Genomic DNA, 24942 nt, shown 5'->3' with positions numbered 1-24942 from the left:
CTCCCTCCCTCGCGCCCTCCTCCCACCTCCCAGATTCTGTCAGCACTCAGCACACGGTCAGGGGAAGAGCAGAGGAGATGGCAGTGGCTGACACACAGCTGTACGCAAAGGTGTCCAACAAGCACAGGAGCAAAAGCACCTCTGTACTCCTCGAGTCTCTCCTCGCCAAAGGATTCCCAGCTCATATCGCGTGAGTAATGTGTTTGGCTACCTTTGCACAGTAAGAGGTATTTAAGATATAGGAGGTATTTCTCACAAGATCATGATAGCAGGCAGCTTGCTTTTTTCAAGATCTCTTGCTGCTTCAGATCTGATTTGCTTTGAATTTCTTGTAGAGCAGTATGTATTGCTCATATTGCAAAAACAACCTGCTCTGTATCCATTTTTATAAATACTGTGTATAGCTGAAGACACACACCCTTCCAAGTCTTCAGGTTGAGAGTCTTCACAATGAGTTAAGAAGTTGATGTCCATAGTTTGCTCTTGGGATATATCCCCTTCATTTTTTTTCTGCTTATCACTGACATTATAAGGGAGTTAAATGTGGATGTAACTTCTATGCAAAGTTTTTTTCAGGCATGGCAAAGATCTTCTTCTTGATTTTGCATGGGAAACTATTTTAAGTAAGCTTTCCTTAACAAGATGCCATATAAGTCTGTCAATTTTTCTTCCTGTCTTGAATCAGGATCTTGTTCCAAAAGCATGCCCTATCTGGAAAATGTAATAGTAAAGAATGAGGCACTGTTCTTGGCAACCCTAATAGATGAGAGATTAACTGGTGGCAGCTAACCAAGTTAATGAAAAAGAAACTTGATGGTCACTCCTCCCCCAGACATCTCTCGGGTTGGACAGGGAAGTTTTGGGGAGGATTTTCTGATTTCTGAAGGGTGAGTATGGACACCTCAGTTCAAACTGTTGAAAAAATAATTATTTTTATTTAAATGTCAAAGAACCCCTCATAAAAATATTTTAGAAAGGAGCAGAATATCTCTCCCTTTTAACTGAAAATTATGCAAGTTGAAAAGGCTCCATTTGTAAGTGCTGTGTTGCTTTTTTAGGAACAGCTGTGTTTAGTATATCAACTTTAGAGACGATGGGCACAGCTTATAAGGAAACTGTGGGTCCCTTGTTCCCTGTTATGCACGGTGGAATTTTAGATGTACAGCTGAAAACCTGGCTCAGCATTTCTCTAGTAATACCATAAGTTTGGCTAGTTTTCAAGTTTTTTATCCTGTATATGATGTTCTTCAAATCCCCTTCAAAACACTTTCTACTGTTACTGAGATGGCTTTGTGATTCCCAGGTAAAAATCAAGAAGCAGTGACAGAAGTACTATGCAAATCGACATAAAATGACAAAATGTCCAAAAGCACTTTGGGTTTTCATTTATTTGCTTTTATTGACTCTAAGACCTTCAAAATTTTGATTGCGTTTTTATAAAACATCTAGCTGTCTCTGTAGTTCCTGGATTGAACTGTAAATGAAAGTACTGAAAAGTTGCTTTTTTGAGGTGTCCTGGTCTGAGAAAAATGAGGGTGGATGGAAATATTACAAAATCTTCCATAATGTAGAGCCAGCATGCCAAAACAACTTTTCCTCAAAGAACAAAACCCAAGTATGTGAGGATCAAGCCTAGCATCAGATCAATGAGCCTCCCCTGATGCTTACACAGAACTGAACTGTGTCAACAGTTTCTGGTTTAGGGAAGACCCAGTTTGTTCTCTCTGTAAAGACACTATTTTTAATAAAGATTTTCAGTGGTTTATTCCTGCTCTCTGTCTGAGAGAAATCGGTTTATACAGAATTTATTCTGTGCATTATCTTTCAATCTTCACTGGTCATCTTGGAAGTACAGGATGTCTAGTCACAGCCTAATGGTCTCCTGATGCTAAGGGCTCTACAAACGCTGCTGGAAAGCGTCCTACAGCCACCGTGTATGATAAAATAAAAGGCAGAAACAGGCACGAAGAGGAGTGCAAGGGAGCAAGGAGATAGCATGGAGCAGCATGACAGTCCATGGTCTCAGGTCTTGCTTGTCTCTTGGCATTTATGATTTTGCAGGCCCTATGGTAAAGAAAAGCTGAAGTCAAGCTCCATTTGGCTTCAGGTCTGTTTGCACAGAGTGGGTGAAGCAGCATGGCTTGAAACAGTAAAACACTCACTTTGAGACGTAACAAGCGGTTGACAAAGTCTGGCATCATTGTCTGAGCAGCGGCAGGCACTGATATTTCAACAGGATATGGCAGGAAGGGCTGTGTGGGGAGAACAACAAAACCACAGGTTGGTTGTGTTTGATGTGATGGAGAAAAGGGAGCCAGCAGAGGCGTGGAAAGAAAAGGTACAGTAGTTGGTCACAGAAGACACAGGCTAGTTATAGACCAGCTAACTCGTGATTTTGCACTGATTTGGCGGTGGTAGTTGATTTACTTTATGGAGAAGAAAAGTAGAAGGTATAGCTTGAGTGGAAAGACTCATGTGAGCCCTCATCCATGTTAGCCCCCACTAAACTCCACATTAGCCCGCACTAAAAAGCCAGGCATGGTTGCACATACAGGTAAGTACATTTACATGTTTTTAACAAGTCCATGTATAGCTTTTGCACTAGAGAGAAGACAGAAGGCTAGGAGGAAGCATCAAGGATGAGCCTGAGTCCTGCTGCTTAATGCACTCATTCCACTGCTGGTGCATGCTCAGGTGTCACAGGGATGGATGGAGGATAAAAATGCGAGGAGACTAAGTGAATCAATGCCTTCAGGACTCAGTGGCCAAACAGGACGGCCTCAAGACAGAAGGAAAGAGACAGGCAGATGCCAAGTAATTTAGCAGGTTTTCCTCCATGTTCACTGTCTCTTACTTCCCCTTCACGTCTCTTCTGAGAAGTTTGTAGGTGGGTTACAGGTCTGGAAATGAGATTCGTAGGTGCAGGTGCTAAACACTGGAATCCTTCACCTATGATGTAGCACTTAGTCACAGAGATTTGTTCATGCAGAGCACATAGCTTGCATTTTGAAAGCTCTAGTGAGAAAACGATGTGTAAATCAAATCTGATCCCAGAGAATGACAGTTGCGTTAACAGGGAGAAACGTGAGATACTGTGCCTCATCTTGAGCTGAACTCGTAGCTTAGATATGGCTCTCTGCTGGCCTATGTGAGGTCCTAAATCCAGATTTTCAAACCCCAATATAAGTATGTTTTGTTTTGTTTGCATGCATGGGCTTGGGCCCAGCATCTTGAAGCAGAACATTATCATATGAACCGAGCAAACTCTGCTCTTACAGTGCTACAGGTGGATGGTTTACCCAACCTTAAGGACACTCATGTAGTCAGTAGGGCTGCTAAGGAAACACCTCCAGAACACAAAGGAGGACATCCTGTGGGGAGGACAGGTTGCTAGTCTTCAAGGAATTAAAGACTTGCAGTGGAAAAGCTATCTGGAGGACTTCAAGTACATTAATATTTGCCAAGAATAACCTAGTTGTTTAAGGTCTTGACTGTGTAGGAAAATAGACTTGGTGACCACAGCATGGCCACTCTACTTTCTAGTAGTTTTCTTTCTGTTATTCTGATGAATCCATTTTGGGTTTTTTTCTAGACAAAAAGCCTTGGCTGCTACTGGACAAAAGACAATAGAAGATGCTGCAAAATGGTAAGTACCTGTGATTTCTAAGGAGTGCTTTCGCATTAAACCTGGATAAAAATCCTTGTTCATGTGCTGATTCTGTCACTGAATTTGAAGTTAGCTGCCATAAAACCCCCTGCATCTGAGTTGTGGGTTTGTTTGTTTGTTTGTTTTTTTTCACTTTAGTTGATGCAGAGAAAGAAATAATTGTATTTGTACTTACTCTGGGAAGTAAGGTAATTTTCAGAAAGTCCGGGGTAAATAAAAAAAGGTGGAGAGGAAACAGCAGTCTTGGGCAGAAACAGCTACTTTTATCACAGTGCTGTTAGTTAATTCATGGAACTGGCTGCTCTGGGCAGACACTTCTCAGCTTTAAGCTTCCTGCTTATTTATGACTGTGGCTGCTGAGGTCTGCTCCCTGCCTCTGCACAGGGTTCCCAGGCTCCAGGCCAGGTTTGCAGGCATGCAGCAGGGCATGTCCAGGAAGGTGCTTGGAGGCACCCGTGGGGTAAACCTCCTCCCTGCCTCAGCTCAGTGTTCACATCTTGAGGTGTGTACCCATGGGCAACAGGCATGGGGCCTGAGAGGGGAACCTGGACTCTCCATCCTGAAGGAAAGGAGGAAGGAAACAGGGAAAAGATCTGTAATCACATGGTTGCAGTAACAAACGCGTGCAGTAACAGTGTAGGGTTGAATGGCAATGGCTGAAGGCAAGCAGACCACCTTCTTCCCTTGAGAAAGGCCCATTATAAAATAAGCTGAAAGGCTGATGGTCAGAGGGAGGTATCATTAGAGTCAAAATCACTTGTTAGTCTTGACCCCTACAAAGTTTTTTCCTCTGTACCAAGACTCTCACAGAGCAGTCACGTGTTATTCATATGCTAATAATTTATTTTTTTGCTTTAATCCAACTTCAGATTAAATACAGTCTTTTTTTTTGCATTTTCTTCTGTTTTTGCTGTGCCTTTTTTTTTTTTTTTTTTTGGCTTGGTTTGATTGCTTTTTCCTCTTTTTGTTTGTTTGTGAAAAGCCAGAGGAGACATCTGAGATTAGCATGTTCTTCCCAAATAGTGTTTTGTCAGGGATGCTACCACACTTTCCAACAATCATTCCCAATCCAACAGCTGCAAAGCCAAACATACAGCATGTGAAGAACGAGGTGAAGGATATCATCACATGGGATACGAGTTTCTGATCTTTGCTTGTGCATTTTCTGATTTGTCTTGTTTGCTTTTATTAGGACTGAATAAAAAGGATAGCTCTTTTTGAGTATTTTTAAAAATCTTGTTAGTTTTCATTTTGTCATTCTTCACCATTTTCTACCCATTGTTTCTTTTTCCTCCTCCATCCTCTGTTTCCAGTCATGAAAAAGGGAGGAAAATAACCCCAAAAAACCTAAAAAAAAATCTTTTTTTGTTGTCTTTCATTTTCAGACATTGAAAGGAGTGAAGGCACATAATAAAATGTAAAGTACGTAAAAAATAAGCAGAAAAAGAAAACAATCTCCATCAGTTAGTACTTCAGAGAGAAAATATGTAAGGAGATTTTATTTTAGCTTTTCATTTGTAAGAAAGTAACAACCTTGTAATTCTTTTTTCTGGTGATGCCATCAACCACAGGAAACAAGAGTAAGAGGTGCACAGACTTAGTTTCTGCAATATGCTCTTGATTTCAGGTTGCACTCCCACTGCAACGATCCCTCTTTGGATGACCCAATCCCTCAAGAATATGCTCTTTACTTGTGTCCCACCGGCTGCTTGCATAACCACCTGCAAGAGTTTTGGAAGGAAAGCAAGCGCCAGTGTGGGAAAAACAGAGCCCATGAGAATTTTCCACACATCACTCTCTGTGATTTCTTCACGGTAAGGCACAAAAGATGTGCAAAGGTCAAATAGCAGCCACTGGTGAAACTGGGCCACTGGCCATTGTCTTACACCAGAACTTCTCCTTGGTGATTAAACTGGCATGTCCCAGGTCCAGGCACATTTGCTTAATATTTGAGTGTTCATCTCCTGCATAGGTACCGAGGGCTTTCTTCCAACCACCTGCTTTAGCTACCCACCTTGGGACTCAGCATACCCAAAAATCAAAAACTGGGGCCACTGGGATACTTCAGGGTAGCTGAGTGACGTGTGTCTACCATCTGTCTAGAACAACGCTGTGCAGTCCAGGCTGCACACAGACCTGTCAGCAGGAAGCACTGCTCCTGCAGCTATCAGCAGGCGAGAGAGACCATGCCCACTGCTGCATTGATAGAGGATGCTAAACCTTCCTGCCCACGGCAGCATTGTGCAGCAGTGACAGCTTTATCATAAGATTAGACAACTTTGGTGTTACGCCTATGGGAAGCTCAGGGAAACCCCTGCCTCCCCCAGGGAGCCGTAGACAGAATGTCATTGCTGTGGTGGCATGTCCCACTCTTTAACCTTTCTATTGAAGCTTGGATGTTATGGGAAAGAGAGAATCTGAATGCATAGGGATGGAAGGAGCAAGGGGAGCTGGACTGGAGTGCGGCAGTGCAATGGAGTCACTTTGTCAATAACTTAACATGGAAATTAGGGTCCTGAGCTGGACTCCTGATGGGCTGTTTTCCTGTCCTGGAAATGCTACTGTCCTCCTAGCCGATCTTCTGAATGATGAGTAACCCTCTACAGAACTTCCCAGCAGAGCTGCTTCTCCTGCACAAGTAAACGTGCCAGTATCAGCAAAGATCAGCAATGGTCTGGAAAAACTCTCATGTCAACTGGTATCCAGTTTTCACATGTCGATGATGCTGCACATGAAGACCAGCTGCAGCTGAGATGCACAGAAACAGACATGAGCTAGAGCAGCTGGACAAAATTACTATGTTAATCAATCATACTTTCATGCTAAACCATGTCACTATGTATAGACAGTGAAAATAAGAGTATTTTGTTGCAAAAATATTGAATAGCAGGGTAGCCTGTGGCCATTAATCACAATTATACAGAACAAAAATCACCAATTAATAATGAATGACAAGCTGTTGAAAGGTGTCAGGTTTAAAGGCCTGCCCCTGGAAGAGGTGAATTGCAACCTCATGCACCTCAGCCCTGTTTCAGGTAGCATATTTCTAGGGATAGATGCAGTCTCTGGTGCTATTCTCTGCTCCTCAGCTGTCAGGAAGAGCTGACCTGGGTGCCTCACAGGCAGAAAGCGAGACTCACTGACCTGGCTCCCACCTCCTTCTCCCAACCCAGCCCTCTCCTCTTTCCTGACTCCCCACGTCATTCACAGCTCCTGGACTCGTCAGCCCCAGAGGAGCCTGCTGCATGACACTTGCCCTGGTGCAGCATCTCCCCTGCCCCTGTCCCCCCACAACCCAGTCAGTCTGCCTAGTGCCCCCTGGGCACATCTCTCCACCTTGTGGCCTGAGAAACACTTGAGAGAGAAAGATGGTCTAAGCAGGAGGAGCGCCTTTCTTCTCTTCTGCTCTTCCCCTTCAGCGGCTTGATCCAGTATAAAAGTTAAATGGAGCAAGTAGCTCTGTGAAGAAGAATAAAGCAGCGCAGAAATGGGGCATCGATAATGTTCCTGTCTTTGGCTGGACAGCACGAATTCCATCTTTGTCTCTTCACGTATTAAATTCTTAATTGCTACTTTTTTTGTGGAAGCATGGCTCTGTGATTATATCATTAAGGATAATCATGACAAAGATGCCTTACAAATTTTGCTAGGTACGTTGCTCAGCATCTGAGATCTTGATGTTTAGCAGGAGCGATTTCAGCTAAGGACTGTAGGATAACAATAACAAAAATTCTTACTTAGAATTGAAGAAGGGAATCACGATCTCTGCCTCATTTCAGACAGGTTACTGCACACCTGTCAAATGGTAAAATCTTTTGGCTCTTTCCTACCCAGGCTAGATACACCTCCTGGTAGAAGACTCCATCTCCATTATAGCACCAGGATATTGTGCTGATCAAACTGCCCAATATTACTGATTTTAATGCCAGGAATTTCAGGCAAGTTCGTAGGTGTGTTGTCTTTCTCAGAAAGTCTTAAGCCCACACTGTTTTCTGGTACTACTGTATAACACAGGCTACGATAGTGGTTGCTGAGCCCGTGGGTAAAGCCTTCTCCTCTTCTGTTTTCTTTCAGTGTGAAGACCAGAAAGTGGAATTATTGTATGACACCTTAAAGCGTGTCGGTGACAGGTTTTTACAGTGCTTTCCACCATCCATTCCCCTATCACTACATTCATCCACCAGCTACCTTGGCTTCTTCATTGATGACAGCCATGCAAATATCCTCAAAGAGTTTGCTCTGGCGTTCTCATCAGAGGCTTCGGCCCTGGCAGGTAGGACCAACATCAGAGGGAAAATAGGTCGCTTGTAACACAAATGCTTAGGCATGGTACTGAAAACATCTCCTGTGTTTCTGGGGGAGCTTAGCACCCTTTCCTCCTACAGGTTTGAAAACAACTTGGTTATGGGAGCATGTTTTAGACTTTGAAGACACAGTACTTTTGTCTAGAAGCTGAAATGCTTGGCTGTGTAACTCGATCAGGATATCCAAGATGGGCAGGGATATAGTACTCCCTATTCCCAGACCTCCATCCCCATGGTGCTATGGCCCAGTCTAATGGTCCAACTGCACCCCTGAGAATAGGTCCTAATCCCCACTCCAGTGACATCCAAGGGAAACCGCATCACCGGTGGAGACTGAAGGGACACAGCTGCAGCATAGCCTCATCTGGGAGAAACGAGTTCAATACATCTCAGACTGGGAGAGGAATTCAAGCCCTGTTCATTTTTTTCTCCCAGCTGAAGACAGGGAGCAAATCCAGTTCCGATTTGTGAATTATTTTGGCATGATTAAAACCATGACATTCTACAAAACCATTATTTGGCAAAAATATGATCTACTCTGCTACTAATTACTATGGTATCTCCTGCACCATGCAAAGCCTGTAGGACAAAATGAGAAGAGCTTTGAATGACCTTCACTTCTATGTTGTGACGTGATTGTTTCATTCCTAGATTGCCATGTGAAGCCCTGCCTAAAGCAGCTTCACCTGACCTTGGCTCACAAGTTTTATCCTCACCACCAGAAGACTTTGGAACAATTGGCCAAATGCATTAACCCAGGGGAGACCTGCCAGTGGGTAGCTGCTCTCTACTCACGGGACATGCGTTTTGTGCATTACCAGGTACTGTCGTCAGGCTTATTTAATTTCCTGAGCCCACGGCCAGACTTTTTGCTACAGTCACCTTGCCTTTTTTTTTTTTGTTAAGAAAATCAGTGCATGCACAGTACAGTGTTTCAAAAGGTATTGTTGTTTCAGTTACCTCTTTGGTTTGAAAAACTGTACTCATGAATCAGTAGAAGATACCTTTATGGTAGGCTGTTTGACCTGCATGTCAGCAAGGTCTAGTTCCAAACTCCACAGAAAAAACTAATCTTACCATGACACGAGAAAATAAAAGAGACAGGAAAAGGATGATCCTTGAGTATTTGCTAGGATTTGTCAGTTCACAGCTTTGCAGTAAAATTCCATTCAGCAAAACTAGTTTTCTTGATTGTTCCAGCCGTGATGAAAACTGGGCAGATTAAACATCAGTTAGCAGGGCACAGCTCTTGCTGATGATATTCTTCTTAACAGACTCTTAGTTAAAACCAGTCAACATTTCTCCAGTTCTCATTTCCAAATGTAAATTATGGAATGATCAATATTTTTCAGTCAGATCAGTATATTGCTTTGTCACAAGTCTCATATTGGATTTTTGTCACACTCAGGAGAGCTGCAAGTAATCACAAAAACATCTGATAATGGTTTTGCTGTGTTTGCTTTCAAATAAGCCTGTACCAGTTACAGGAAAAAAGTGTTTTTATGAAAACCAAGTGCCTATTTTTACACATAGTGCAAATGTGGTGGTGTCTTCCTTTTCCTCTGCTGAAGTGCCATTAAAGAGCACATTGCAGAGTAGAAAATAGTATCGGTTGCTGTGTCCAGTAGAGAGTTCAACAAGCATCCCCTGAACTGCTGCGCCACATGCAGCAGTGGGCTCCGGGCAGCAGCCTGACCCTGCTGCGTGTTCCCCCAGACGCTGAGGGCCCTCTTCCAGTACAAACCCCAGAACATCGATGAACTCATGATCAACGCCGGGGACTTTATCTATGTTGACCCAACGCAGCAGTCTGATGTGAGTGAAGGCTGGGTGATAGGGACCTCGCATCGGACCGGCTGCAGGGGTTTTCTTCCCGAAAACTACACCGAGAGGGCCAATGAGTCAGACACATGGGTTAAGCATAGGTAAGTTGGGGTTTCATGGTTATTGCTTTATGTCAGCTGCTTTTCCTGCTGAGGAGCTGTGGCAACGTTCTACCTCACTGTGAGCTGTGGGCTGCCAGGGGGGAGCCGGACTGGGCGTGGGAGGAGGAGGTGGGGGTCCTAGGGGTCTAAGTGGGACCTGAGACTTCCGAAAGAAAAGAGATAGGACATACATCCACAGACCCAGAGTTTTAGTTCAACTGCTCAAGGGATGACCCCTGTTTGCTTGTGAACAACCTGAACATCCTAATGAATTTTGAAAGACCACATTCTGCCAGGCAGGCTGAGCCTTCTCAGCCTAGCTCACTGCTTGCTTCTTTTTTCTCATTTCAAGAGTTCACAAAGTTAGCTTGAAATGAAACCACACAAAAGTTACTCCACCACCCTGAGCCCACCCTCATCTTGTTGATTTACCCTGTATCAGCAGGCATCTGCCTGGCTTCCTGCACTTTGCTCTGCAGCTGACAGCGCAGCTGATGCTACTTGTAGATTAGAGGTGATTTTTCTAAGCAGGGAGGTGTAGGTGCACTTCTTGCTCCCTCAGAGACAGAGAGGAGGCAATCAGGTAGTATTTCCTGCTTGAAGGTCACACTTCAGCAGGGTTACACCAAATATATGCTATCAGTTCATAATATTTTAACCTCATTTTAACTGGGCATATTCTAACTCGAGAGCAAAGTGATGAAGTGGATTGCAAGTGTGTAAAAAAATATTCAATGAAACATGAACCTTGACATACACGTGCCTGTAAACAAAATCATCACTTAAAAATACCCTTCTATTTGTCCGTGCACCCATATGTTTGTGTGCTACTTTTGCTTTTTCTTCAGGGAATATGTTTTTGTAACAGCTTCAAGATTCTTCTCCCAAACTGAAAATGAACCTAATGTAAAGCTTAATGGAGAAGTCCATAATCCTAGTACGTCAAGGAGCGTAACCAATGTACTTTCTGTTCAGGTAATTGTTTTTTCTTTCCATTTCTTACTTTTGACACATGCTTGTACAGATATACTGTTAATTAAAAGCATTTAGTAACAGTATCTTCCTTCTTCTCCTTCACATTTTCATCTTATGTTGTAATGCACACATATGTGTGCATTACATACGCTCATACTGTATGGTATAAAATCTCATAGTATTTTGTAATGTATATGTTGTATATTACTCTTGCCTTCTTTCATAAGGCTCTTTTCATTCCTTTCATAATAGCACAACATATGAGCTCTGCTCGGGTTTTTCTGTGCACAGCCTTACTGGGCAAGATGTGCAGAGGTATGGTGACAAGTCTGACAAGTGAGACGAGGGCACAGCTTCCCCTGACTTTCATATGGGTTCATAGCAGAGTAACTAGAGCAAATTAGGCTCATTATTCATTGTTACTTTTATGTCCAGATTTTATGGATGTCACCTGGGTGGTTTATGTGGTCCCAGATCTTAGCACATTTAAATATTTAATATTTTGTATTTTTAGATACACAGTTAGTGCAAATAACTGCATAGAACTGGAGCAAGAGAACAGCTAGCTGGAAAGGTTAGCAGGACCGATGGGAATACATTTTTGTCCCAGTTTCAAAATCAGCATGTATCAATTTTTTCCCAGGTTTTCCACAGGTCTTCTGGTAGGAAGAGCAAAACAAATAAGGACTCTGTTTTTTTTACCTACAGCACATTTGCACCTGCACTGCCTCATTGGCTCTGACTGTCAGGGATGCAAAGACAGTCCTTTCCAGCACACTGACATGCTGCAGAAGTCCCTTCGGGCTTTCTAGCCCCACGGCCTCTCTTCTTGCTATGCTGGGGGATAACCCTGGGTTCATTTGCGTTAACATCAGAGAAACTTGAGGGCACCTTGAGGGAACTTCCATCCTGCGGCCTTCCAGGATGCTGTGTGTACGACTAAGATAGAAAGTTCTGCCCAAGTCACACATCCTTCCACTGGCTCTTAATTGCTCTTGGCCTCTCTTATCTAGCTCAGGTCTGCGGCAGAGAGCCACCGCTTGGCCTGAGGAACACATTTTGCAGATGTGCACATCTCCCATTTAGAGTTTCCCCAGCCTCTGGGTTCCTCCCAAACAGAAGAGTGAGACCACAAAACCTTAGATTTAAACTCTGATCTTGTGGCGATTGCTTCATGTTTCGTGGCAGAAACGTAATAGTGTTCAGCAGAATACATGAATATAAATCTCATACCACTTCTTAAGAATTCCCTTCTCTGCTGCTGAAGATACACATCACTAACCTCAGTGCTGCAATAGTAACACTGCGATGGGTTACTGTTGAAAAAGTTTTGAAGCCTTTTACCTGTTCCTCCTTATCTTCTCATCTGTATTTAACATGCATTGTGTGCTAACCCAAAACTACTTAGAACTTACTTGTGATTCCATGTAGTCAGAGTAAAGAAGTAGCCTCAGAGGAGATCTGTGTTCACTGTTGACTTGGCCACACAGTTATGAAAGTGTAAAAGTAGTGTTTTCATTAGGAAAGAAGGACAAGCTTGGTGTGTTCCGGTGTAGAAAAGAGCATTACCACTTAAATCTTAGCTAGTTTCCCTCTTTTGTTTATATCAATCAGTCATATGATATCTATTAAAATTATAATCCCTTCCTACAGTGGAATTAAAAGATCTGTTATCAGCACTACCTTTCACTAGTGTAAACACAGACTTAAAACCTAATCTGTAGCCTGTGAAGGTCAGGGATCTCTTTCATTTGCCTTCAGCGGAGAGCCAGTCAGGCTTACTGTTGTCCTAATGATAGGCATCTATTATAGCAGCTCCTTTCTCTCCCTCTCTGTACTCATTATAAACCTCCCAGGACAGATCTCCTGTTCCTTCCTCTATCAGGCAGCATCCAGCAATCCAGACTTTTCAAGCAGGTAATATATAATATCGCAATGAAAACCACTTTTTTACACAGCTGTCTCAGAATACCACTCTGCGAAGAGGCGTGCTGGTGATGCGTCATGGGGAAAGAGTTGATCAGGTTTTTGGCAAATCTTGGCTTCCACAGTGCTTGACTGCAGATGGTGAGTAAGATAAGAGGAGTATCTTAGCAAATCAGAACCAAAATCAATTAACCCCAGTAACGAGTACAAGAGATTCAGTCTTCTACATGTAAATATAAACACTGACACAAAAAAGTGAATAGCATTGCAAATCAGACACAGCACTGCTTTGATCTGCACATTACCAGTTCATAACATCCTAAAGCCCTTCATGTTTATTTTGGATAAACTCTGCAGAACAAGCAAAGCTCTTGTGATGTTGATGGATGGGTGTCTCGCTGACAGATGTACAGCACACAAAATCTCTACTGCTTGTTACACAAGGTGGTGGTTGTCAGACCCCTCCACCTGTCCATGCTTGAGTCAGAATCATGGTCTGTTGATCAGAGTCATAGTATATCACTAGTCAAACCCGGGGAAGAAGAGCCAAGAGCAAACCATGATGGAAATCAGATGTCAGCATGGACCTAAGTTAAAAGCTGAATTTCTTTACCATCTCTCACCAAAAAAGTAAGTTTTGAGTTGAAGAAATCTGACCCAGAACAAGGAAATGTGTGTCAGGAGGAAGGAAGGGAAGAAGAATGTAGGAGTTCAGAAGGGAGAGCCTTATGCTGAAAGTCTCTTCTGTTATGCTGGAGATCTTCTATATTAAGTGTGCAAAATTCACGCTATGTAATGAGGGTGGTACCTTCCTACATAATCAATTCACTGGTTTCATTTTTCTTCAGTGGAAACAGAATATGAAAAAGAGTATCAATATGGAGTGGATTTTTGTTTCCTCTGAGCCCCACAAAGCCGAATTCTCAGTTTCCTGTCCTCTTTCTCATCCCCACCACTGGCTCCTTCAGAGCTTGCAGAAGAGCTGGTATTTTGTTAGGAAAGGTGATTTCCCAAGCCAGTGTTGTGACCTTAAAATGTGTCTCTTTAAGGTAATACCAGTCACCAAGGTTTTTTTCGTCAATGAGATACTGACTATGTCTGTAGTACTAAAATTATCCTGTAGGCATCTGACTTCAGGCACTGCCCCACGATCCCCGAAACTGCTTAGTTAATAGCTGTCTCCTCAGTGTGGTCTGAGTTGATGGCAGCTCCCTCTCACCCACATGGTTTCCAGGTGAGGTCTGGGGAGAGCAGAGACCACAGCTGTTGCCCAATGGAAAGACAACGTGGGTGTTTGAGGTGGAGGGAAGACAGACTACCTACTTGAGTAGACGTGCTGCTTCATCACTTGCCCTCACAGTCAGAGAATGGGCCTCAACCTGTTTCATTTTCCAGTCTAGATGTCACTCTGGGCTGAGTCTTCAGAACCAGCCACCCAACCATTCAGAGGAAACACAGCCATTATAAAAAAATGTCACCTGTGCATTCAGCTGCTGCCTCCCTTGTGCCACAACAAAATGTCCCACCTCGTTTCAGGAAAATACTACAGAGCAGATTTGAACTTCCCTTCCACCTTACCAAAGCGGAAAGACAGCGTGAAGCATTTTGAACACGATCCTCCTTTATCTTGCTGTGGTATTTTCCAGTCAAGGCTTATAGGTAAGCTAGGTAACATCCTACTGCAGATGTAAGGGTTTGGGAAGCAGGCTTTCATCACCTGCAAAAGCGCATACTGTCTTTGCAGTAGAAAAAATTCCTAGCAGCACTCATTGCGGTAACACTTGTCTACGGGCAACCACTGCAAGATCGTGTTAAACAGTAAAATATAGAGTGGGGCTGGCTGCTCAATTTTGAGACCCATTTGGACAGTTCCTGGCAAAGAAAGTTAAAAGAAAGAAGCTGCAACACCATCTGTACCCTCCTGCTTGTCTGCAAGGGACTAGTGCCTTAGGCAGTTCTCACTGAATAGGCAGTGAGGAGTGAAGCGGCTGGCCAGAGGAAGGAGCTTCATGGTCAGCAGAGTGTGGTCACATCATCACAGGTACCTGACGGCTCAGTGGTATGGGTTAGTCTGACTCACTTCACTCACCAGATGAAGTTGTTTCTGCTCCCTGAGCAAGTGTGCCTGATTGTGACAATGCAAGTCTGGTGCAAATGCTTTTCTCTGATGATTCAGATGTATATAGACAGACAAATGCGTAACTGCTGTTTGCAGATTTGGAGTGAATCTCCTGTCATTATCTTTCCAACATTCACTTTAAACATGCTGTTGCCACTGAAATGAGCTTTCTAGCGAGCTCAGCCAGCTAACAGTGTGAAAAAAATTAATAGAAAGGAGCTCTTAATGTATTTACCCCTCATCAATGAAACTGAAAAGCTCCGAGCTGTTTTTTGCAGAAAGTATTTTTCATATTTTCTCATCTATCGCAATTTGTGTAACAACAACTCACTCTGCTGTTCCCATCCAGGGGAAGCTCTGCTGGACCAGGAGGTGACAGTCAGCTATGTGTACTCGTCACCTGCACTCCGCTGCATACAGACAGCTCAACATGTGCTGCAGGGTAAGGCAGCAAAAGCAGTTGGGTGCTTTTGCCACAGTGAAAATGTCTTCATCAAACTTCCGTGAAGTCTCTGAGACGATTAATTAAGAAGATGTACAACTTTGTGGTTATTTGTTGTTATATTTAGGCAGGGAAGACGAGATGGTTTTTTCTAGCTGATAATAGGGGCAGTAGTAAACCTGACATCACGTGTACAGTCTGCAGAGTATGATCCCATTAACTCTAGTCCTCGCTAGTTAAAATGGAATCTAATGTTGTAGGAAACAGAGGCATTTTGCATCAGGTTGAATTCAACATTAGTAGCTGCTCATGAAATCACCACTTCCAGAAAATACTCTGAGACAAAAAGCAAATGTTTCCAGCACTCTGAAGGATATATATGTGAACACCTGAAGACAGGTTTCTCCTGAAAGCATTTGCCTTTGCAAGTCAAACTATTTTAATTCCTTCATGTTACAGAACGTCTTTCCTTCTCTTTCTCCCCTTCCCTCTTCCTATCTTCTTTTTTCCCCTTCTGTCCCCTCTGACAGGTCTGTCAGAGGTTCAGAGTTCATTACCATGTTTACATCAGAATTACGATGGGAGTGCATTTCTTCTGGGAACTAGTGCCACTCAGTAACCTCTCTTGAGAATAATCAACAAAATAGTGTGTCTTTTGACAAGAAAATTCCATTTCTAACACTGTAGAACAGTTTATTGCCCCACAGAGGACCACTGAGCAAAATGCTATCTAAAACTGGTGAAAACATTTCCTGTCTAAAGTTTATTCAGATTGCAACATTATTAAGATCTTGTCTTCTATTCTCTCCCGCATCTTGCAGATCATCACAACAGAGGTCCAGAAATAATAATGTAAGAATTTGTAGTGCCTTAACATCAGTCAGACAAGAATATAATGTTGGTTTCATTTAATCAACATGATCCTCTTTTGTTCAACCATAAGTAATTCTTTTTCATTATGAAAACATTACAGCGAACAAGGTAGAATGCACAGCACAAATGTAACACTTCGTGTGTACCTTTCTCTTGTTAATAAATATTTCTTGTTCTTGCAGGGCTTAAATTAGAGCAAAAAGTCAAAATCAGGGTGGAACCAGGATTGTTTGAATGGACCAAGTGGGAAGCAAACAAAGTAATTCCTAACTTTATGACTGTGACAGAACTGGCAGAGGCCTCTTACAAAATAGACACAAGTTACAGGTAATTGCTCTGGATCTAGCTGTTAAAAGATGTATTTTTTTTTTTTCCCTGAGGTATATCCTCATCTTTTTATTTGCCATAAACCATTACGAACATTGCAAAAACTGAGTGACTCTGATCAAATTCAAGCCTGCATGATCTGTTCCCAATATAAGATGTGCTGTCAGCTGTCTTGTTCCAAGGGTCAACTTTGTTTGCTGCTCTGAAGCAGACACACACAGGCTCACTTGTCGATGCGCACGCATGCAGCACACAGGTGTACCTGCACACACACAAACATCTGATACTTGTGTATGGGACCAGCCCTGCCTTGATGTCACCTTCAGATCTGCTGGCTCAGGCCCACAGTTTGTCATGCACAAGCATAGCTGTGTTATCGGTGTTAGTGTCAGGTACCAGGAGTTTCAGTTTTACCTTCAGCTCATGTAAAGCACACTTTAGAAATACAAAGAATAACCTATTGGGTAAATAACATGCTGGTTTTCAGCAACGAAGCAATGTTACTTTAGAAAAGGTTAGTAAGCCCTTTGTTGAGGGCCTGCAGGGCAGCAGCAAAAGGTCTGCCCCGTGGCAGAGGGTGAGCACAGGCTGGGAGGTGGTTTGTGTTACTGAAGAAACAGGTACAAGAGGAAGGGAAAGCGAGGGCCCCTCCCTGCGCACCCCAGAGCAGAACCACGCAGGGTCTGGGGAAAGAGAGGTGAGCCTGACACGGGCCAGCTGCCCTTCTGGTTTTGGGGGCAGGCAGGATAACAGCATTTTCACTATAACTGATGTTTGTGCCAAATTCGGTTGGGGACAGGGGCTTGTTTTGTTTTGAGTTACTCAAACATACTGTACTCAGCAAGGACTTCTTGGGCCCCTCACAACTTGAAGTGGGGCGGGGCGGGGATGTGTGTGTGTGTTGCTGCCTTTTCTGACTGCTTGCAAACCACAGCGGAGCAGGAAATTATAAGCCTTCAGTTCAGCCTAGCTCCCCATCTTGCTCACAAACCAGGCTGCTCTGTGTTCACAGCGCACAGCCAGATCCAGGAAATTACTCAGCTAATAAAAGTGAGTGTCTCTGGGCTTTCCCACATATGCAAGTAAGAGGAAATTTCTCATGTCTTAATGCACTTCTTACAGCCAAGCGAATGTCTTCATTTGAAATGGCATGAAGGAAAAAAATCCTTCATTTTCTTGGATCATAGTGCTTTCTGGTGTGTTTTACCACCAACAGACTGTTTTCCCTAGGTTTTTGGGTACAAAATCACTTGCCTCAAAAGGAAGTGTGCAAAAGCAGAGCAGTGGGAAGTTCAGAGAGGAAGCTCTGAAGCAATGCTAACTACAGGGTTCAGACCCCTCACAGCTCACTCGTGTCCAGGCAAAAATAAGGTGTATGAGCTATAAACTTGCACATATGGTGCCAGTTTCTTCCTGTCACATGAAGTGTTCAAAATCCTCAGGTCCCAGGGGATGGTCTTATGATATTCACTTACTGCAAATGACAGCTTTCCACTGGGTTAAGTTCCTGATTGTTCCCTGTTATCAGTGGACCTGACCCAAATTCTTCTGTTTCCAGTGCCAATAAAGCCATGTGAGTGGTGCTGAAACATTTGCTGCCCTTGTGTTTTGTGCCAAGACAGAATCACCTTGAGGTTCGCTGCACCCAGTTACAGGCATCTAAGAGCTGGGTGCCTAGGCTGTGATGGTTAGCTAGCAGCCTTCTTGTTGGTGAAAAGAAGGGAACTCCCAAGACAGTGATTTTCTAGCTTAGATAGCCTATGCCAGACACTTAAGGTAGCATGAACCGGCCTCTGAAGGGGGTTACTTGTCTCCATTGACCTAGCCAGATACTTGAGTTATAGGCAGGTAAGGTTGAGTGAGATTAACTCTGCCCCTCTCCTCTCACACTTTCACAGAAGCAGAAGGTTGGTAGGTACTCGCTGTCTCAAAGAATAAACTCTGCCTTTGCCATTTCTGCTGCTGAAGACTGCCAGTCATGATGTAATCTGCTTCTTACTTTCCTCTTCATCCTTGGAATGGAGGACAAACCCCTCCTTTCCTCTTCACAATAGCCTTTTGTAGGCTGTTATCACATCCTTCTTTAGCCTTTCCTCTGAGCTGAACTATTCTCAGCCTCCCTTGTAGGCTGCGCTTTCTGGAACCCAGTTCACTGCTCCTCTCTGGATTTTTTGCTTGTTGGTGCTCATCTCACTTGCCATGTAGCACTCACAGCTGGACACAGCACTCCCACCGAGACCTTAGCCTGGGCTGAGCACTCCGGTTGCTATTTAGCCTGGAAACCACCTAGGCCAGTGCTGGGGATGCTCAGTTCTGCTGCAGGACAGCTGGTTAATAGCAGGGTTAATATTGAAGGGACTGAGGTGTCAACACGACAGCACGTTAAAAAAAAAAAAAAAGGACCTCTGCCAAAAGGCAGATTAGTTTTGAGTACCTCAATCTAGACTTGTCTAACCTAGCCAAAATTAATATTAGCTATGGTTAACAATCCAGCATGAGCCTTTCACAGGGTTTTACCACATGTTTTCTACTTTTGCTGTTTGTGCTGACATAACGTACTGAGGACTCACCTGTGAAAGTACACTGTGATACCATACGTAACTACAATGTATTAATCTAAGCTCACTCCTGCCTCTTCACTGAATAAGCAGACAAATCAGGGCAAGAGGGGCTGTTGTTTGTAGAAAATAAATTAAGACCCTGTACTTTATCACAACACATGGCTAACTGTTTGCCAGCTGTAGCAGCGAACGCTTCCCATTCCTGCAGAAGACAGATTAAGAGGATGACATGAAAAAGAGAAAGCGAGTTTGGGGAGGTTTTATTCTGTTGCAAAGAAGCCCTGATTCAAGCATCAGCTAAGTGGGTAGATATCAAGGACAGAAGCCTGTTGAGAGGCAGCAAATAACTGTGATCCTGCTGCCTGTTTTCCTGTCCCCCAGTTCTGGGAAGGCTGTCGGGGCCTCCCATCATCAGGAATTTGGTGTTCCCAGCTGTCTACCCTTGGCACCGTCAGTCACCACACACCAGGGCCCTGCAGGCCCTTGGCCGCTGCCGCTGGGCCGGGGCAGACCCCAGCCCTCCTCCCAGGGCTGGACAGAGCTGGTATCCTGCAAGTTGCTGTGGAGCCTTGGGACATGTCTGTGCATGGTGCATGATGTCCATCAATCCAAGCCCTACCAGTTCCTGATTCACAGCAGTTTGAAGGCCTGGCTCTTACTTTTTTGGGAAAATATTTGTTCAGTGCCTGAAGAGCCCTGGTATATAAAAGAAAGAAGAATGCCTTGTCTCAGTAGAAGAAGTGCTCAGACACTTAGGAGTGGTGTATTTTGACTGATGTCCCTGGAAACACCTTTTTATTAACTCTAGGGGTGAAAGTCTTTACTATCCATTTGTACAGCTAATGCAGATATGTCTCATTTGTTGTTGATTTTTATTTGCTTAATTTATTAAGGATACTAACACTGAGGTGCCGAATCTTAAAAGCATCACATCGTCAGTTTCTTGCCTTGGTTTGAACTCAGTCAGGACTGCTAGAACTCAGGGGCTCTCCAAGTCTTCAGTCCATAGCTGGGCAGTGGTCCTCGCCAACAGAATTGCTCAAAGCTTAAGCTTTTCTTAGGCATGAATCCTACTTTAAATAATCTCCACTGTAAACTACAAGTTTTATTAAAGCATGGTTTTCCCTGCATCTGGTGTTTTATGAGCTATGAGATTTAGCCATAAGATGTAATGGAAATCACTGTGGGAAAGCTAATGCTCCATGAAAGCTGGGGTAGCAGTATGTCAGGCAAGCCAGTAGATAAACCTATATCCTTTTAACCAAGTGCTTTTTCTTTGGTGTAGTCATTCAATAGTGCTAACAGTGTCTCAGTATTCATTTAGATTAACATATATTTGTGATTTTATTGTCAGAGGTAATTTCCCACTCTCTTCTCTGGTGCCATCAGAAAGTTATGAAGAGTATACAAGCAGAAGCTCTACAGTAATAAAACAGATCATCACTGCCTGCCCCAGCAAAGGTAAAGTTTTCAGATCTTTGTATGTTCTCTCAGATGCTTACAGTAACAGAAACTGGTAGAGATTTGCTGACAGAAACACATTTAACATGAGTTGCGGGTAATGCACAGAGCTTAAGGTAGACTCTTAGTCTTTATTCTGAGCTATACTAAATAAAAGTACATGCAATTTATGTGATAGAAATGAAAAAGCAATATTAAATGGAAGATAGTAAGTACTAAATTGCAAGAGTATACACTTTGCTTGGTCTTTCTACATTGGGATGTAGCTCAGCATAAGATAATATACTTTTCTGGAAATCTTTTTTTTCTCTTTTCCTGAAAATGCTTTCTCTTGCTAGCTGGCATGCCTACAACACACCAGACTTCTTCCAACCAGTACAATACACCCTGCCACATTATCAAAGAGGTCTGCAAAGATGAATAGCTCCAAAAGAGATGAGTAACCTGACAGTGCAGCAGCTCCCTCACTACTTTCTTTGCTTTTTCTGGTGTATCAGGTGTCATCCTCATTGTGGGCCATGGCTCTTCCTTGGCATCTCTCACCCGACCTCTGATAGGGCTCGCTGCCAGAGACAGCAGTGACTTTGCCCAGGTGGTACGAAAGGTAAGCAGCTTTTATTTCATCAGGAAGCTTTTTTCTTCTTGTTTTCATAAGGAGCCTGTTTAAACAGTGAGACATGTGTGTAACTACATGCCAGTACTAATGGCATTAGCTTTCCCATTACAAAGGGAATCTCATGCAGTCTTAGCAAAACACCGGAGGTCAAGAGAAGGATTTTCTCCTGGTGAACATTATGTGACCAGCAGCTAAATCTTTGGAGAAGATTTTCATCCAACTCCTCTGAAAAGTCAACGCCAGGTAGCACCTACAGACAAGAGACACATTTGGAAACCTCTGCATCTGGGGCTAGGCTCCTTCCTTTAAAAACAGGCCTAAAAGCCTTCTCTCTCCTCCCCATGGTGTTGTGATTGTAACTTGCAGCTACATTCAGTGAGTCACCCTTAAGAAGCTGTGTTTTTTGAGTCACTGTAAGTTCAAAACTTTGGTGCTCAGCTACAGAACAAATTGGAGAAGGGTTTTCTTGCCAGCTTCACAGTTGGGGCCTGTGCTTGAGACTTGGTCGCCAAGTTTTTCTGTTTACTTTATTTGTGTAATATCACCTGTTGTAGAATTCTTCACCCCAGTTTTCCTTACCATCTGCCTTGGTAAGTCCAACCAAAGAATTCAGTCTTTAGATATGTTTTTATTACCACTGTCAACACATAAGAAGGGGTGAATATATTTTGATCATCAAATCCAAGTATGAATGTGGGGTGATGACATAAGTTCAGCTTTCACCCCACAGGCCTCCAGTCTGGTTTTAGTTCATTTCAGAAGTGACAAAATGTCCTGGTCTCTCCTCCCAGAACAGTCTCAGTGTCTGCTCTTGCAGCAAAGCCTCCTCTTGCATATCAAAGCAATGCCCTTGCTAGTAACTCTGCTGGTAACTTCTTTCCTAGATCCCTTCTCTGGGCATGTGTTTCTGTGAAGAGTCAAAAGAAGAGAACAAATGGCAGATGGTCAACCCACCAGTGAAGACGTTAACTCATGGAGCAAATGCAGCGTTTAACTGGAGAAATGGTATTGTGGAAGATTAGAAGGCCGGCTCTGCCTTTGCAGTTGTTAAAAATGAGCCAAAGACAGGTTATGGTTCAGCACAATCCAGTGATTCATCCAGAAGGCCCACAGAGGGCAGGAAATGCCCTCTCTGAATTGTCAAAGCACAGAAAAACACTTTGGAGTTTAGTGTCTGAATTTTGTTTTTGTTTCAGTGGATGAGAGGAAGGAACCTAGGAACTGGCATGTAAGTGAAAAATAACTCCTCTGGCTGTGAAGTGTTTTTTAACCTTTTCTGAGAGTACCAACATTTAATAGATATGGAACTATCTGATTATAAATTCCACTGCTAAAGGCACTAAAGTAGACAGTGTTGCATTTTCCAAGACCAAAATACATCCAGTAAGAATTGCTTTTTTTCATGCACTTGGATATTTTCAGACAAGCAGAGAAACTAGGACTGAAAAAAGTCATCTCCTATCCGAAGAGGAGACCAACTTTACCTAAAGCCACTGGGCTTCCTGTTCATTCCATTAGTTCTGCAAGAGCAAATACCACACTGACTATTTATTTACCCCTTTTACAAAGGGGGTCCATTTTCTATCACAACATCTCCCCATTCAGCAGTTCCTGAGTGAACCATATTGCAAAAGGGACTGAATGATTCCTTTTTGAAGAAAACTGAACTGATTTCTTTACTGTTGCTGGGACACAGAAAGATGCCCTGAGTTACTGTACTGGTGACAAAACCATGCAGTGAGCAACTCTAACTGCTGAATACTTCCTGAGATGGCACTCACAGGACAACAGCTTTGCTTTGTGCTGTTCCATGCCAAATTGTATAAATGGTGACACACCTAGCGGACAGGTCACCCGAAAGGTCTCTTCAGCAATTCTCTTGGTCATTTGTTTAATTAAGGGAACGTAGCCTGGAAACTTTATGCACAAACAGGAACGTGCCTTTCCACAGTCTGTTTTCATTTCTATTTTTCCTTTCTAGTTATCCTCTCAGATAACTACCTCTGGGAAAACACAAGCGTTTCTTTCAATGAAAGTAAAAAATGGAAGATTCTCTTTCTCTCTTAGCATGACTAAGAATGTTTTCATTTTCACTCTTCATCTCCCTGCTCCTTCTTGACATATCTCTGCATCAGTGCATATGGTAGAGCCCATCCAACAATTCAGTCTTTGGGGCTGAGAGGTGTCTGACAAACATCCTTATCTGTGGGTGTGGAGATTTTGAATCTCAGTCTTGCATCTGAAATGATTCACTATGACTTTCCAGCTCTGGTGAAGTTGCTCGAGCTCTTGCCTGTCTGAGAGCACTGTAATTTTAAAGTGAAAATCAAATGCCCCAGGGCCAAGACAGGAGCTCTTTAGCTAGCAAGCAATGCAAGGAAGGGCATAGAATCGAATCACTGGTTACAGCCCCAGAAGAATGTAAAAACCCCACGTGCCTTCACAGCCTCTTGTTGCTCCAGGGGTGCAGGATGCCACTGCAGTGCTGAGAAGGCTGTGGCTTGGTCGCTTCTCTGCATCTCACCCCATCACGCACTTACTGTCAGCTGAGAGGGGCAGGTATGGTGAGGGACGATTTTGCACTGAGCCCCAAAGGCAAAGGCAAGGCTCCTGTGTGGTCTTCAGGGAGGGCTGTGAGTCAGAGGTCTAGCTGAGAAAGAGACATATAATACAAGAAAATCAGCATGTAGGAGAAGAGCAAGAGGATGAGGGAGGGGGCAACGTCTCTGCCTTGTGCTCAGCCGTGCTAGCAGCAACCAGCAAGGGTCTCCCACCACATCACCTGCTCCCTCGTGCTGGGCTGAGCCTCGGCCGTGGGGGAAAGCCTGACCCTCTGTTGGTGGAAAGCAGCCCCTTTGGGCTCCCTGTTCCCTCACCAAGGAACCTGTCCAAGTGGGAAGGGAGGGGGAAATGGGGACAGGGGGCAGTGGAGGATGGCATGGGGCAAGCACCTGGCCCTGGGCATGGCACATCTCCTGTTGCTCCCAGGAGGTTCAAGCTCAATGCCTGCAGAGGAGTCAGCTCCCACCTCACAGTGCTCCTGTGGGGCTTTCCTGTCTACGAAAGCTGATGCTTTTGGTGTGATTTGCTCTGATTTCATTAAGCAATTTCAAGCCATAGGACAAGTGTCATCTGAGAAGCTGTCACCCCAGACTGAAACCCCCATGTGAGAGATGGTCCCAGCTCTGGCCAGGGCTTGGGGGTGTGAGGTACCAGGGTTGTACAGGTGTTGATGTGTGTTTCTGGGTTGAGCTTTGCTAGGGACACAGCCTCTGGATAGGGATGTGGCTCTGTTTTAACATGTGGTGGTGGCTGTACTTGTTATGGTCCATGCTACCATTGTCCCTCAGCTCTGAAAATCTGGTCTTTTGAGACAGTTTTTCCTGTCTGTGTCCCAGGTTTCAGCCTATCTGCTTTCGGTCTGTTGAGTCGCTCCAGCCTTGGGACTGATCCCTCCTCTCTATATGAGACAAAATGCAGGCAAGTCATGGCGAGTGCCTTTCTTCTCCAGTGGGGCACATTACGCAACCACATTGTGTAAGAGGATAAGGATAGGTGCGAGCAACAGTGGTGCTCCAGGTTAATGCAGGTAGGGAAAATGCCTGCTACTCAGATGACACCCCATGGGAGCAGGGCACCATGTCACCCTGCCCACCTGGTCATGGAGCCAGAGACAGATAAGGAGAGGCAAGTGAGACCTGTGCTCTCCTTGTTACACAATCCACCTGCCTGCGGGATATGGAGTT

At 43.9% G+C, this 24942-nt stretch overlaps 1 protein-coding gene across 2 annotated transcripts; it reads left to right on the top strand.

The window, feature by feature from the left end:
* The first annotated feature begins 77 nt into the window (after positions 1 to 77).
* Positions 78 to 22218, top strand: UBASH3A (ubiquitin associated and SH3 domain containing A). Of its 2 annotated transcripts, none has more exons than XM_009955205.2 (14): positions 78 to 190; positions 3593 to 3646; positions 5295 to 5481; positions 7742 to 7940; positions 8623 to 8792; positions 9688 to 9896; positions 10745 to 10871; positions 12839 to 12938; positions 14334 to 14456; positions 15266 to 15358; positions 16414 to 16558; positions 20474 to 20580; positions 21078 to 21184; positions 22081 to 22218. In XM_009955205.2, the coding sequence occupies exons 1-14, from the start codon at positions 78 to 80 to the stop codon at positions 22216 to 22218; spliced, it is 1872 nt and encodes a 623-aa protein (XP_009953507.2). The 2 variants fall into 2 exon arrangements, with proteins under 2 accessions (XP_009953507.2, XP_086336008.1); XM_086479882.1 differs by having other exon boundaries at positions 12830 to 12938.
* Positions 22219 to 24942: the final 2724 nt, after the last annotated feature.

Source organism: Leptosomus discolor, chromosome 1, assembly GCF_034619465.1.
Source record: "Leptosomus discolor isolate bLepDis1 chromosome 1, bLepDis1.hap2, whole genome shotgun sequence".
Lineage (NCBI taxonomy): Eukaryota > Metazoa > Chordata > Aves > Leptosomiformes > Leptosomidae > Leptosomus > Leptosomus discolor.
Note: the sequence above shows the minus strand (reverse complement) of the source record. Positions and strands in the feature narration are given on the sequence as shown.